Below are 11,333 nucleotides of genomic sequence, written 5' to 3'. Positions count from 1 at the left end.
TATGTGAAGGACTAAAGACTAAATCATTTTAGTCCATATTTTAGTCCTAATGTTTGGCAAAAAAGGGACTAAAAATTAGAGACTAATCTTTAACCCCTCTAACCAAACACCATCTAAATTAAATTAGGTCGCAATACATGATTTAGGACTCCTTGGAGTTGCTCTAACGTTCCCACTTGTCGGACGCCTTCAGTATCGGGTTGGGCATTTTAACAAAGCAAGTGCATTCGAGAGACCCATTTTTACAAGTTCGATGAGAGTCGGCCTATTTTAGAGAGACCCATTTTGCCAAATTCCTCTATCACGTGTATAAGCATGAGCTAAGACACCTGATCCACCAATCTAGACAAACATTCAACTCTCCCCGTGGACAGTGGCGTAAAGCCGTAAAGTATTAGCACAACACATGTATGTGTACTGAAAGAAATCAAAAAATAGATGCACCTTATATGAATTTACCGCAATCCATAACGATCCACGCAGTGAAATACTACACTTGCATACCGAACGTTCCAACCCCAATTAACTCAAAGTTTTTAAGAACAAACCCAAACACATGAGACTGCTCCAACTCGCCCCAAAAAAATTAGCAAACATATTTCATGGCTAAAGGGCAGAGGAACTGATTCAGCACGGGGAGGATCTGCGTGCAACCACACCAACTACTCGGCTGGGGCTGCATCGGCTTTGGTTTCGGTCACTTTGCCAGAATCAGTGGACTCCGACTTGCCACTTTCCTCAGATTTGCCCTCGCTCACAGTGAGCTTCTCCAGCAATCCGGCCGTGGATGAGCCATCTTGACCTTCCTTGTCCTCGTTCTCTGTAAGTGACTCAGCAATCTCCTCAACCAACTCCTTGAACTTCTTGCAGTCTATATAAGATTATAAGATCAAACAGAAATTGATGTCAGCGTAACTTAGTGAAATTCAGCAAGTTTTTGGAAGACAAAAAAGAACATGGAACCAATAGAAAGAAAAGAAAATGGACAGTCTAGACATCCTATTCCACTCAACAAATGACATAGAAATTGACTGCCAGAACATAAAACACAGAGGACAAAGCACTACATGGTCTAACACATGAAATCGCAGTACTTGTAATATGATACCCTGATATACTGTGCAGATGCTAGGCCGGTAGCAAGATTTTCACCAAGCCCATCAATAATAGTGAAACTCAAACTATGAAGAGAGGCTGCAAGCCTGCAACCATGGAAAAACACAGAACAGGAGTCTCACACAACGGCAGGGTTGTAACAACACCAAGAATGCCCTAAAAAGTATCACTCATGACATTGTAACTAATAAACACCAAGTTAGGAAGTTAACAACAAATATTTTGGCTAATTCACACTTCACAGTACTACCACCAAGCTGGCTCTGGCAGTCACACAAAGCACACATGAGAACATCCTTGCCAGTGTAATATGATACACTGATAGACTGCAGTACAGATGCTACACCGGTAGCAAGATTTCAACACCACCGTTTAATAGTGGAACTCAAACTATGAATAGAAAGGCTGCATCTTGCCACCAGATGAAAAGTAGACAGCAGAGATCTAACAAAGGCAATGTTGTATATCTATAGCACCTAGAGTGTCCTAAAAAGTACCACTCATGATGTTATAACTAATAAAATATGAGCTAATTAGGAAGTTAACTAGTATTTGGAAATTCACACCTCACAGAACTACCACTAAGCTGGAGCTGACACAGAGCACAAATAAGAGCATATTTATTCATAAATAGAATGTTGGTAAAGCAAAGCTAACGGCTACGATTGCCAGTAGGGAACTCAATCAAGTAAAATATGCACCAAAAAGATATTGAACAATTATAAAAGCCAACCCCATCAAATATATAGGTGCATCAATGAAAAGGAAATAATGTGACAGCATAATGCAAACGTAGAATGAGCCATCCACACTACAGGTTGGCAAAAAGCTACTACGAGACTATGATTTATATATCAATATGTACTTCAGGAACTCTACATATCAAGTAGGAAACTGTCCCTATATAAAGGCTACATGCACAACAATATGGCTCAGTGTTATCAAATCATTCGATTAATTGTGATTAATCATCCAAATCAGGCCTAGTGGTCCGATTTCTGGTCGGACAATTAATCGGATTAGGAACCTTAGCGACTAGGTTAGGAGATCCACAATTGGGCTTGTTAGGGAGGCAATCTGTTGGGCTGGAGACTTGGCTTTTAGGCCCAATAGGGTTAGGGGCATCCACAAATCAAGGATAACGATTTGAAATAACCAAGCGACTTGAAAACATTGATATGGCTGATCCATTTTACAATGTTGACCATGTGACATCTAGTTTGGGTAGTTTTCTTGTGAACTGCTCAGGAATCCACAGATCAAAGATAACGATTTACAGGGAAAATGAAAAAAAACTCTATGGAGTGTGCAGTAGAAACCTAAAATCAAGGCTTGTTTAAACTAGATGACGCAAACTTCACATAAGAAATTTCAGACAAAGAACCAGTAGAAAGGGGTACTATGCAAATATGCCACGAGCCCACGATGATGAATAAATTATGCAAACATGCCACAGATGCATGCGTAATAATATTTCTCTTTGAAATGAAGATAGTGGTACATCATATATACTACAGCGGTAGAATTGACAAGCTATCGGATTATTAGATCCCAAAGTTCGCAAAATCAATATCCAGTGCCAGTTCAGTCACCACGTGTATTAGAATTTACTATTTACAACACAAAACATCCACCACCTTATTATGCATAAAAGCCAACAAATCAAGCAACTCTCCTTTGTCAACACTCAACAACAATTAGTTCCGCAAAATCGCAGCCAAACAATGGATAGAAATAAATCCATATAAATGGCAATTTCGTTCATAAATGGTTTCTTTAGCATCACTCTGTCGAACAACCCTTGAACTGTTAAAAACACTTAAGCAACAAAACAAGGACCTTAAACTCTGGTAAACCTATTTGTTTGATCATTTTGCAGTAACGTAAAGAACAAGCCAACTAGTAGTTCCAAGGAGCCTATAATCAGATTGTCAGCTTAACAACCAGGCAGGCTTGCTTTTGGTTTTGGTCCGAGGCCTCCCAGGCAGCAATCTCAACCCCCAAAAAAGATGCAAAATCTATATATTTAGTTAAAATTTCACAATATATGCATCCATATAACAAATCTTTATGCACCCACAAAGGCAAGTGCACCTCCTTCAGATTTACTCTAGCTTCGCCACTGCCAGGCCTCCAGGATTGGACGCCTGAAATTCATGCCTGGGCTAGGCAGCTTTGCCTCCGCTCAAACCAAATAGGCCATTAAGACTTCATTTTAGAACACTGAGATTACGAAGTTGAACCATCTAGTATCAAACATATAGTTGGGGCATAACAGGTTAAACGAGGTAGAGAACTCACTTTCTACCGAACCAAACCTGATGGCAAACATCTCCTCCTTGAGTTCGCCATCCGCAAAGTCAGAAGCGTGCCAGACGCACGATTTGTCGCTGCCGGCATGTTCCTGCATTCTCGTGGTGGGGGCCACTGCATACGCAGCGCGGCATCAGTATCCTACTCTTTGGGATCAAACAAAAGCTATATACAAATTGTGGCGGCGAATTTCAAATCGAAAGAAAGGGTACCGAGGTGGTTCGCGCATATCTTAAGCGTCTTGGCCTGGCGCATGACCAGTCGGACCTTGCCGGTCTCCTTGTTCTTGAGAAGCTTGACGGTGCCCGTGCCCCGTTCCTTCCATTGGTTCCCGTCTTTATCAAACCGGTACAGCTTCGCCTTCCTGCAAAACCCAAATCAGCATCAAATCAAGCGGGGAAGAGCAACCGCACGCGGCGATGAGCAAGGAAGTGGGGAAGGGGGCAGCGCCTCACATGTCGAGCAGGACGTCCTCGTCCTCCTCACCGGTGGTGACGAGTACCTCCTCAAGCCGCACGATGGGGGCCACCTGGGCACCCGTGTCCTCTTCCTCCCCCGCGGCGGCCGCGGCGGAGGCGTCCTCCTCCTCAGACGCCTCGGATCGCTCCACGACAGGCTCCTTGTCCGCCATAAGGTGGGTGATCGCGGCGCGATTCAGTTCGAAGAGGACGCGACGGCGGGGAAGGGATGAGAGACGAGTAGGTGTTTTCCAGAAGCTTTGGGAATTGGAGCAGGGCTGGCTGCGCCTGCGTGCTAGGGTTTTCGTGCGCGGAGAGGAGACGTGACCAGCGAGGATAGGCCCACTTTCAGAGAGTGGGACCCGCGGCAGCGTGCCTTCTGTCAAACACGCGACTCGAACTTCCGTTTGCAAAGCATCGTCGTCGGGTTCTTTCACTTGTTTGCTTTTCCCCGAAAAATCATGTTACGTTTTTAATCCAAATAAAGTAACGGTAGTTATTCAGTGATATTGTTAACCTCGTGAACCCAGAAACCGAATAAAACCAGACTTTTTATCTTTTTATATAAAGTTAGCTTTTTTGAGCTTTTAGCATTTTAGAAGTAAAAATGATAACCTAGTTGTCTATTTGAGTTTATGACTAAGGATACGTTTAATTCCATTGTTATATTTTAGTCACTGTATCAAATGTTTGGATTTTAGTTAGAAATATTAATTCTCACGCTCGACATGTTTGGTAAATCGTCTAATGTCATGTCCAATGACCAATGTCTTCCTTGAGCTCCCATTCTAGACATCGTTGTTTTTGTATCGTGTCAATCAGACATTAAGTTCTACATGTTGTTCGCTTCGAATTTAAGTCAATTGTTCGGACTACTACAACTATAATCTATATAGACAAAACAATATAGAAACAGTAGAAGATCAAACGAACAGGTTGCTAGACTTTCGCTACTCACAGGCTCGGCTGGCCCCGGCACACATGTGAATCTAGTGGGACTAGATGACTAGCACACAGCCACGTCGAACTCGTATTTGTTGTCACCAATTTGATTTCTTCGTTTCGATGGTAATTAAATCCCATTTGCCCTTTGATCTTTGATATGGTTATTGTAAGTGCAATCAACCCTAATTGAGGGTTTTAGTGATTAATGACAAAACAAACTGAAATTCTAACAAGTTTGCTCCTAGCATGTACACAGTAACTCTACAGACAGGAGAAGCACAGATCTTACGAGCATAAAAGTATAAAGCACAGCGGATTTAAAATTCCACATCAAATGGCGTGCTCCAAGTGCTTAGAAACAACGGCGGTGCTAAATTTATAATTCTTGAGTCATAGAAATCGTCGTGCAATTAAGAGGGATCCGCGACGGTTAAGTAAGTTGTGCAATGAGCCAAGTTCAAAATCTTTTGAAAACATCTTAGAGAACATTTTTCCAGATCATGAATGCCCTTGAGAAAAACAAATTTTACTTCCCACAAAGACTCCACTTTTGTTCTCTTTAAAATACTCAAAATTTGGTTTCAGCCCCCAAAACCGGTTCAACCGGTTTTGGTACTGTTCACCTGCCACCTCTGCTCTGGCCTGTCTGACAGTCAGAGCTGTCAGAAAAGTCGCAACAGATATTTTTCTAAAATCGGTTGAGCCGAAATTTTTCCTTACTCAGCCGGTTTTGAAACCGGTTGAGTCTCCGGCTGAGTAGCTCAGTGGACCGGGATCCCCCTGGTAGAAACCGGTTCAACCGGTCTGAAAACCGGTTCAACCGGTTTTTACTTCTTTTCTCCCAACGGCCGTCAGCTTTTGGGGGATCCTTTATATACCCCCTCACACTCTCTCTCTCATTTACTCCTGCCTCTCCCACAAATTCTTGGCTGACCAACCTTCAAACAAGCGCATTTATTTCACCTTTCACACCCGCAATCGCATCTCCTTCAATCATTTGAAGGACCCTTGGTGTGAGGTGAACTCGATCGAACTCGTTGTCAAATTTCTTCTCGATTCTCCCATTCTCTTTGTTCTTGAGCTCGTTGCAAACTTAACTGTGTGCGGATTTGTTACTCTTAGAACCTCGTGTTCCTTGACGGTTAGAGGTTGCTTGGGAGTCTCCAAATTTGTGGACGACCCCAAGAAGTTTGTATCACCCGCTCTTTGAGCTGATTTGAGAAGAGATTGCCTTGACCTTTGTGGTCGGCTTGTGGAGGATTAGGGTTGGAAAAGACCCGGCCCTTTGTGGGTTCCTCAACGAGGAGTAGGACACCTTTGTGGTGGTTGCCGAACCTCGGGTTATATCGCGTGTTCTTGTGTGTTCTTGTTAAGCGCTTTATATTCGGTGGTTGGTTCATATTATTCATTCGAGTAGATTTTGTGTAAGGCTAGTCTTTAGCTATATTCTTCACTACTTCGTATTTGTTCAATAGATTATCTAATTTAAGTTGAGCAGGTTCAAACTTGTTCAGTTGTAATTAAAATCGACTGAACCGGTTTGCACCAGTGCAACTTTAATTTAACCTATCTCGAAGTTTTTAGTGAAAATTTTCAGGTGTAGCCTATTCACACCCCCCCTCTAGGCTACTTTCAATTGGTATCAGAGCTACGTACCTCGTTTTACGCTTAACCGCGTGAGGAAACGATCATGTCTACACAACGGGACCATGTGGATCCTCTCCTCGAGGAAATCCCCGTCACATCTTCCGGTGAGGAAGTGGACCCCAAGGTCCTCAACCTCGCCATGAAGATTGCTGAGAGAATGTTCCTCAAAATGAAAGAGGAAGATGCTAAGAAAAAGGCCGAAGAAGAAGAATCAAGAAGAAAGGCCGAAGAAGATAAAGGTAAGGGAACATTTGATTACAATGACGATCTAGTGGATCTTTTGGTATCTAAGGTATTGAGCAAGGTAAGTCTCAACACCGAAGGATCATCTACCAAAAGCAAAGGTAACGAATTTAGCAAAGTTCAATTCGATTACTCTAGAAATTATATTCCCAACTTCTCTTCCGCCCCACTTGGAAAGTTACCAACTCTTAGTGAGTTGAACTATGACGAGTGGGCCGACAAGATGAAGTCGCATTTAATCGGTGTGCATCCTAGTCTTTGGGAGATTGTTAATGTAGGTATGTATAAGCCCGCCCAAGGAGAAGAGATGACTTTGGAAATGATGCAAGAGGTTCATCGCAATGCTCAAGCAGTGAGCATAATTAAAGGAAGTCTTTGTCCGGAAGAATACCGGAAAGTTCAAGGAAGAGAAGATGCCCGTGACATTTGGAATATTCTTAAAATGTCACATGAAGGAGATCCTAAAGCTAAGAGACATAGAGTTGAAGCTTTGGAAAGTGAGCTTGCAAGATACGATTGGACAAAGGGTGAGTCGCTTCAATCACTCTTTGATCGGTTGATGGTGTTGGTCAACAAAATAAGAGTACTTGGGAGTGAAGATTGGAGTGACTCCAAGGTCACAAGATTGTTCATGAGAGCTTATAAAGAAAAGGATAAGAGTCTTGCAAGGATGATAAGGGATCGTGATGACTATGAGGATATGACGCCTCATCAATTATTTGCAAAAATTCAACAACACGAGTCCGAAGAAGCCCCCATCAAAACAAGAGACTCTCATGCCTTGATCACAAATGAACAAGACAACCCCAAGAAGAACAAAGACCACAAAGCAAAGAAAGTGGTCGAGACCTCAAGTGATGAAGATAGCTCAAGTGATGAAGACACAGCTATGTTCATCAAAACATTCAAGAAATTTGTAAGGAAAAATGACAAGTTCCAAAGGAAAGGAAAGAAGAGGGCATGCTATGAATGTGGCCAAACCGGTCATTTCATAGCGGATTGTCCTAACAAGAAGGAACAAGAAGCCAAGAAGGAATACAAGAAGGACAAGTTTAAAAAGGGAGGCAAGATCAAGGGATACTTCAAGAAGAAGTATGGTCAAGCCCATATTGGTGAAGAATGGAACTCCGATGAAGAGAGTTCTAGCTCCGAGGAAGAAGAAGTGGTGGCAAATGTGGCCATCCAATCTACATGAAGCGCGCAACTCTTCACCAACCTACAAGACGACTCCTACACTCCAACTTGCCTCATGGCAAAGGGAGATAAGGTAACCTTATTTAGTAATGATTTTCCAAATGATGATGATGATGATCAAATTGCCATGAAAAATAAAATGATTAAAGAATTTGGCTTGAATGGATACAGTGTTATCTCCAAATTAATGGAGAAGCTAGATAAAAGAAAAGCAACTCTTGATGCTCAAGAAGACTTGCTTATCCTTGAAAAGGAAAGAAACCTAGAGCTTCAAGAGTTGATTCACAATAAAGATGAAATGCTAGATGTCTTGACTAAGGAAGTCTCTTTAGTCAAGATAACTATAGAGAATAAAGATAAAGAAGTAATTAATATGAAAACCTCTATAGCTAATCTTGCAAATGAAAAGAATGCATTTGAAACAAGCATGTTAAGCTTGAATGTTCAAAATCAAGAACTTCAAGTGCAACTTGAAAATTGCAAGAACATCAATACCTCGTCTTTAGTAATTGAATCTAAGTCTAGCTCCTCAAATGATAATTCTTGCAAACGTTGTGCCAAATATCATGCTTCTTATTGTCTAACTAACCATGCAAGGAAGAATAGCCCACAGGTGAAGGTCAAAGAAATTTTGAAAAGATGCTCTAGCAATGATGGGTTAAAGAAAGTTGAACCCAAGTACAAGTCCCTTAAGCCCAACAATGGAAGAAGGGGGCTTGGGTTCAACTCATCCAAGGAAAACCCTAGCACAGTGCATAAGGGGTGGAGATCCCCCAAGTTCATAGAGGGAACCACCCTATATGATGCCTTGGGGAGGATTCACTCCTCAAATGACAAGTCACCTCAGGTAAAGGTAAACTTGAGTTCCACAAAGAGTAAGATGAAGGAAGTGGGATCCTCAAGTGGACAACAATTTGATGCTCCCATTTTCCACTCTTATCTTTGTGATTATATGTTGATTTGGGATTTAGGGAAATTGGTTGTGAAATATGTGGGTGCCTACACTAAAAGAAAAGTCATGAAAAGAAGTGTGTGGGTACCCAAGGCTATAACTAACACTGTAGGACCCAATTCAATTTGGGTACCTAAAAGCATAGCCTAAACTTGTTTTGCAGGTCTACTCCTCTGGTGGGTCAAGTTGGGTGCTTGACAGTGGATGTACAAATCACATGACCGGGGAGGAAGACATGTTTCATTCATTGCAACTAACTCAAGAAGCACAAGAAATTGTATTTGGAGATAGTGGCAAGAGTAAGGTGATTGGTATTGGTAAAATTCCTATCTCTGACCAACAATCACTTTCAAATGTTTTATTGGTAGATTCTTTAAGCTATAATTTGTTGTCCGTTTCACAACTTTATGGAATGGGTTATAATTGTTTATTCTCTGATGTGGATGTGAAGATCCTTAGAAGGGAGGAATCCTCAGTTGCCTTTACGGGTCGCTTGAAGGGCAAACTTTATCTTGTTGATTTCACAACAAGTAAAGTAACGCTTGAGACTTGTTTAGTGGCAAAGTCTAACAAGGGTTGGCTATGGCATCGCCGGCTAGCCCATGTCGGTATGAGGAATTTGGCCAAACTTCAAAAGGATAATCACATCATTGGACTAACAAATGTTGTATTTGAGAAAGATAGGGTTTGTGGCGCATGCCAAGCAGGAAAGCAACATGGAGTCCCACATCAATCAAAGAATGTGGTCACAACAAAGAGGCCATTGGAGCTCCTTCACATGGACCTCTTCGGACCTGTGGCTTACATTAGCATTGGTGGTAGTAAGTATGGTTTAGTCATTGTTGATGATTTTTCTCGATTCACCTGGGTTTTCTTTTTGAGTGATAAAGGTGAAACTCAAGAAATATTGAAGAAATTCATGAGGAGAGCTCAAAATGAATTTGAGCTCAAAATCAAGAAAGTGAGAAGTGATAATGGGACGGAATTCAAGAACACAGGTGTCGAAGAATTCTTAGGCGAAGAAGGAATCAAACATGAGTTCTCGGTTCCTTACACTCCACAACAAAATGGTGTTGTGTAAAGAAAGAACCGAACTTTAATTGAAGCAGCTAGAACCATGTTGGATGAGTACAAGACACCGGACAACTTTTGGGCAGAGGCGGTCAACACCGCCTGTCATGCAATCAACCGTCTCTATCTTCACAAGATCTACAAAAAGACTGCTTATGAGCTTCTCACTGGTAACAAACCTAAAGTTGATTATTTTAGAGTATTTGGTTGTAAGTGTTTTATTCTTAACAAGAAAGTCAAGAGCTCAAAGTTTGCTCCTAGAGTGGATGAGGGTTTCTTGCTTGGTTATGCATCAAATGCGCATGGTTATCGTGTTTTCAACAATACCACCGGTCTTGTTGAAATAGCGATAGACGTGACATTTGATGAGTCTAATGGCTCGCAAGGGCATGTTTCTAATGACACTGCAGGAAATGAAGAGCTACCTTGTGAGGCCATAAAGAAACTTGGAATAGGTGAAGTGAGACCTCAAGAAAAGGAAGATGAGGAAGGAACTTTCTGGATGACCAATGAGGTTGTTGATGTGGGTGCAAGGGTGGTGAGTGACAAAGTCTCCACCCAAGCAAACCCATCAACCTCAAGTCATCCAAGCCATGAAGAAAATCATCAAAGGATGCCAACAGTGGTAGAAGATGAACACGAATGTATTGATGGTGAAATGCCTCTTGATCAAGTGAATGATGAGGAGGAGCAAATACAAAGACAACCATCAGTGCCTCATCCTAGAGTCCATCATACAATTCAAAGGGATCATCCGGTGGACAACATCGTGGGTAGCATCAGGAGAGGGGTAACAACTCGATCTCGTTTAGCTAATTTTTGTGAATTTTACTCGTTTGTTTCCTCTCTTGAGCCACTTAAGGTTGAAGAAGCATTGGGTGATCCGGATTGGATAATTGTCATGCAAGAGGAGTTGAACAACTTCACCCGGAATGAAGTATGGTCCTTAGTCCAAAGACCCAAACAAAATGTGATTGGGACTAAATGGGTCTTTAGGAACAAACAAGATGAACATGGCGTGGTTACAAGAAACAAGGCACGGTTGGTTGCCCAAGGCTACACTCAAGTGGAAGGACTTGATTTTGGTGAAACATATGCGCCGGTAGCAAGGTTAGAATCAATTAGAATATTAATTGTCTATGCTACTAACCATGATTTCAAGCTATATCAAATGGATGTCAAGAGCGCATTTCTAAATGGACCACTACAAGAGAGAGTATATGTGGAGCAACCACCGGGTTTTGAAGATCCAAAGAAGCCAAATCATGTTTATCTACTTCACAAGGCACTCTACGGGCTTAAACAAGCCCCTAGAGCTTGGTATGATTGTCTTAAAGATTTTTTAATTAAGAATGGGTTTACAATAGGAAAAGCTGACTCTACTTTATTTACTC

The 11,333-nt window shown here is 41.8% G+C and overlaps 1 protein-coding gene across 1 annotated transcript; it reads right to left on the bottom strand.

Annotated features, from left to right (window-relative positions):
- Positions 1–350: 350 nt before the first annotated feature.
- LOC100282524 (ran-binding protein 1) lies at positions 351–4,241 on the bottom strand. The gene is made up of 4 exons (NM_001155432.2): positions 3,885–4,241; positions 3,642–3,793; positions 3,418–3,543; positions 351–871 (listed from the first exon to the last, which is right to left on the bottom strand). The coding sequence occupies exons 1-4, from the start codon at positions 4,058–4,060 to the stop codon at positions 663–665; spliced, it is 663 nt and encodes a 220-aa protein (NP_001148904.1). The 5' UTR covers positions 4,061–4,241; the 3' UTR covers positions 351–662.
- Positions 4,242–11,333: the final 7,092 nt, after the last annotated feature.

Source organism: Zea mays, chromosome 6 (genome assembly GCF_902167145.1).
Source record: "Zea mays cultivar B73 chromosome 6, Zm-B73-REFERENCE-NAM-5.0, whole genome shotgun sequence".
In the NCBI taxonomy this organism is placed as follows: domain Eukaryota; kingdom Viridiplantae; phylum Streptophyta; class Magnoliopsida; order Poales; family Poaceae; genus Zea; species Zea mays.
Note: the sequence above shows the minus strand (reverse complement) of the source record. Positions and strands in the feature narration are given on the sequence as shown.

Excerpts from the sequence above, each read along its gene's own strand:
- LOC100282524 (NM_001155432.2), bottom strand. The coding sequence starts at position 4,060 with ATGGCGGACAAGGAGCCTGTCGTGGAGCGATCCGAGGCGTCTGAGGAG. Across the intron at positions 3,794-3,884 it reads GAGGACGTCCTGCTCGACAT|GAAGGCGAAGCTGTACCGGT; the intron begins GTGAGGCGCTGC and ends TGGGTTTTGCAG. Across the intron at positions 3,544-3,641 it reads GATATGCGCGAACCACCTCG|TGGCCCCCACCACGAGAATG; the intron begins GTACCCTTTCTT and ends CTGCGTATGCAG.